This window comes from Metschnikowia bicuspidata (assembly GCF_001664035.1).
Source record: "Metschnikowia bicuspidata var. bicuspidata NRRL YB-4993 chromosome Unknown METBIscaffold_6, whole genome shotgun sequence".
Lineage (NCBI taxonomy): Eukaryota > Fungi > Ascomycota > Pichiomycetes > Serinales > Metschnikowiaceae > Metschnikowia > Metschnikowia bicuspidata.
The window spans coordinates 730,281-733,769 of NW_017387736.1; the positions used below are offsets into that span (position 1 = coordinate 730,281).

The window sequence follows — 3,489 nt, forward strand, 5'->3', positions numbered from 1 at the left end:
TCCAACCTCTGAGCGTGTTATTTCGACTTATGCTTCACATGGTGCGGATGGTAATAATTCGTCTCAAGTTCTCTCTTCACTGAAGTCTTCTTATGACTACGGGTCTGTGACTGCATTCTCAATTACCCCATCGGATGCATTCGCGTCATCAGTGTATTCCTCGTTGTCTGCTTCCTCGGGTCCTAAATATACTACGACCTACACCACGACCGAAACCGATCACTCCATTGTCACTAAAACTATTGTTGTATGTGTGACAACGGACGCGGCTGGCGGTGTGACGACCGTCACAACAACAGTGCTGCACTGTCCAACCACTGGTTGTGACAGCAAAGGAACAACAGAACTTCCAAACCCCACAACTACAGGAGGGACCCCAGTTCCAACCACCTCTTGCAATGAAGGAGAATCTTGCACTCCAGCCGTGGAAACTACTTCAAACATTGCTCCTGTCCCAAGTGGAGCCGCTAAAGTGAGCTACACGACTGAGACCCTCATTTTCACTACCACTATCTCTTGCGGCCCAAGTTCATATTCTACTTCGATTTTGACTGTCACTCGGACTGTGAGTATCGACTGTGATACTTCTGAAACTGGTGAAGGGCCAAATCCTACAGTGGCTCCCGCGACAGATGCCCCGGGGCACGTTCTGGGCAGCACCACCAGTTCTGGTACTATGACTGAAACCCCGATGTCTTCTGTTTCGCCATTTGAGGGCGGAGCAGGGTCGAGATCCGTGGTTCTGGGTATGTTCGTTTTATCTTTGTTAGCCTTCCTTCTCTAGGCTGTTTTCTATGGCCGTATTGATTTCTGTCGACACGCTTTATTTTCGAGGTTGTGCACTCTGAAGCTCCAAGATTCTCTTTGGGCTGTCTTCCTAGTGTTTATCAATCACTTTATATCTTTCGCTAGCTTTTAAGCTTAAATTTCGAATAAACACTGTTTATAAACACAGAGTTACCCTGTTGGAAGCTCTGACGATATAACAAATTCTTGAAAACCGGTATAAATGCACGATGAAAGCCACAATTTACTGTTGAAAATAAAAAAGTCCTTTTTCTTACTGTTCGCTATTGATTCTAGACATAAGGCTCCTTCAGCTGCTCACTGTCTGTTTCAAAGTATGAACTAAAGCTATGGTTTGATTGAGCATGTATGTCTGCGTGCATGTATTGATATACTTCTATATAATTGTTCAAATTGGAAGAAACAGATACTATTCAAAAGAGCAGAAGGTTTTATAGAATGGGGAAAGATCTTCATGGACATCCCTTCTTTTAGGTGAGTGTGTATGCGATGGAAATAGCATATCGCAGTTTTTAAACAATGCTTAAAGGCTCGCCAAACTCACATACGAAGGAGCACCAGGTCTAGGCATCATACATCAGACTTCCATATTGTTTCGCAACTCTTGATGAGATAGACGGAAGTAATTGCCTTTTGAAAGTTTCAAAGTGACAAAAACACTGCAAATTCTGATTAAGGCCCCTGCCCCTGTCAAAATCTTGCACTTGTATTGAGTGACTTATCAATACGCTTACGTTGGTGGTTCAATTGTGTCAACCCTGAAGAATTCAGACGCTACTTCCTTGCTATAATATGGAAAACATGCACGAAAATTGAACGTTGAAATATTTAAGCTACCCACTTTAAATTGCACAGTATACAACCCCGAATTTTGTAATCTATGATCTTGTCATATTAATAGGACGGATCTGAAGACGCTGTGCAAAATCGCTTATCGTATGACACGTGACTTGATGGGTGCGGCTCATGGACTTGCATTTCCCAGCGGGCCCAAAAAGCTTCGAGGACAACCCAATTTTATGATTTCGTTTATTTAATAATTATCTTATTCTGCTTATGATGATTTTTTAGCTTATAGTATCTTCTATCTTATTGATCAAGACAAAATTGGTTTTTGCAGCGGTTTTTGATATTTAAAGAATTAGCCAAATGCCACACAAGAAATGCGAAAACAACCACATGCCTCACCTTTTACAAGTAACTACATACATAAAAGAAACCTGTAGAAAGTGTTAAGAATTGACTTCAAGTCAATAGGTAAAATTTGACCTTGGTCTTTGCGAAGCAATTCCGCCACACTTCCGATTAGCTTTGCAAAGTTTTGGCTCATTGAATGCGGGCTACTCCACAGACTCAATTTTGGTTTCAATGAGCAAAAGCGTTTTTGTGAGCGTTTGAAAGTCATTGATACTCTTGTTCCATGAAAGACTTGACCAACAAAAATGCGTCTGATACTTGAGAATGAGTCATATGCGAAGTAGTGATCCCCTGTCTCCAACCAAGATTTTCATGTATTTTCTAGTCAGATTCAGCGAATGAGTTTTGATAAGAAATATCACAAGCCTCCAAGAATAGTTTAGTTATGAGTTGACCTCTCATCAAGGAAGAATTGAATTACACAAAGCTTAGAGCTGCCGTATTCGTATAACATGGGAGCCGTAGTTGTTTCTCATGCGAAAGACTCTTTTGCGTAAGATTTAGATCTATAAGTCGATTTTTAGAGTGAAGACTACGAAAACTTCAAAAAAGTATCAAAAACAGTCTGAATATCTGTACTTCTATTTTCTCCTTCGAAGTATAGCGCCAGTTTCTATAGGCTGATCATTTAGCGAAGAAAAGGACCACAGTAGCTTCGAGAGAACCTGCTGTAAACATCACTAACGAGTATGCAGCCCAGGAAACACTCTGTCTCTTTAGTTTGAGAGGTCGAAGGTTTGGATTTCTGCAGATATCTTCCTATAGAAAAGACCCTTCGATCAAGCTTATATTGCACACTGCATGTTCGCTGCTAAATTTTGTCTTTATGTTAATTTTTTAAACAGAAAAGGTAATTTTGATGGCTTCAACTATTGGTCTGTTTGAAATATTTAGTGTAATATCTGAGAGTATTCCGCAACAGAAACCATAATCAATGACAAGGATGATCATCAAATGGCATGTAGGTGCCTCAAATCTGTGGATATATTTCCGTAAGTTGAAGAATTTCCTCATGAGCCATGTGCAGATAATGAAGATTTTTTATTTCAAAAATGGGAAATGATTTAAGAATTATCAACTTCACTTTAGCTTTGCTTCTGCAGAGACTAAACGATGAAGCCATCATACATATAAAACAGACTCGTTCAAAGCTGATGAATACTGGATAGACTTATTACAAAATGGTGAAGTTATAATTCTTGAGGCTGCCAAGTAGCTGTATATCAGGAAATAGTTCACAAAAGGTCTGCGAAATTGTACTGAAAATCGCAAGACGCGGAAGTCTACTTCGAAAACACACATTATGAGATATGGAATTACCAGTTAAACTAGCTGGTTGTTATATGACCTATTTTTAACAACATCTTTTTATTTGATGAAAATCATTCTTATTCGAGTATGGTTCTGACCGTGCCTCCCCAGACAGTGAGTTAGAAGCTTGTCAATTTTCCTCCCCAAGTGTTTCATCCAAGTCACGGGAGGCTG

General features: G+C 40.0%; 1 protein-coding gene across 1 annotated transcript in view; it reads left to right on the forward strand.

The window, feature by feature from the left end:
* Window positions 1–842, forward strand: part of METBIDRAFT_219071 (uncharacterized protein) — a 3,279-nt gene extending 2,437 nt beyond the window's left edge. The window contains exon 2 of the mRNA XM_018855115.1: window positions 478–842. Coding sequence (XP_018710226.1) covers window positions 478–551 — 74 coding nt within the window. The 3' untranslated portion in view covers window positions 552–842. The remainder of the gene's footprint in view (window positions 1–477) is intronic.
* The last annotated feature ends 2,647 nt before the right edge of the window (window positions 843–3,489 follow it).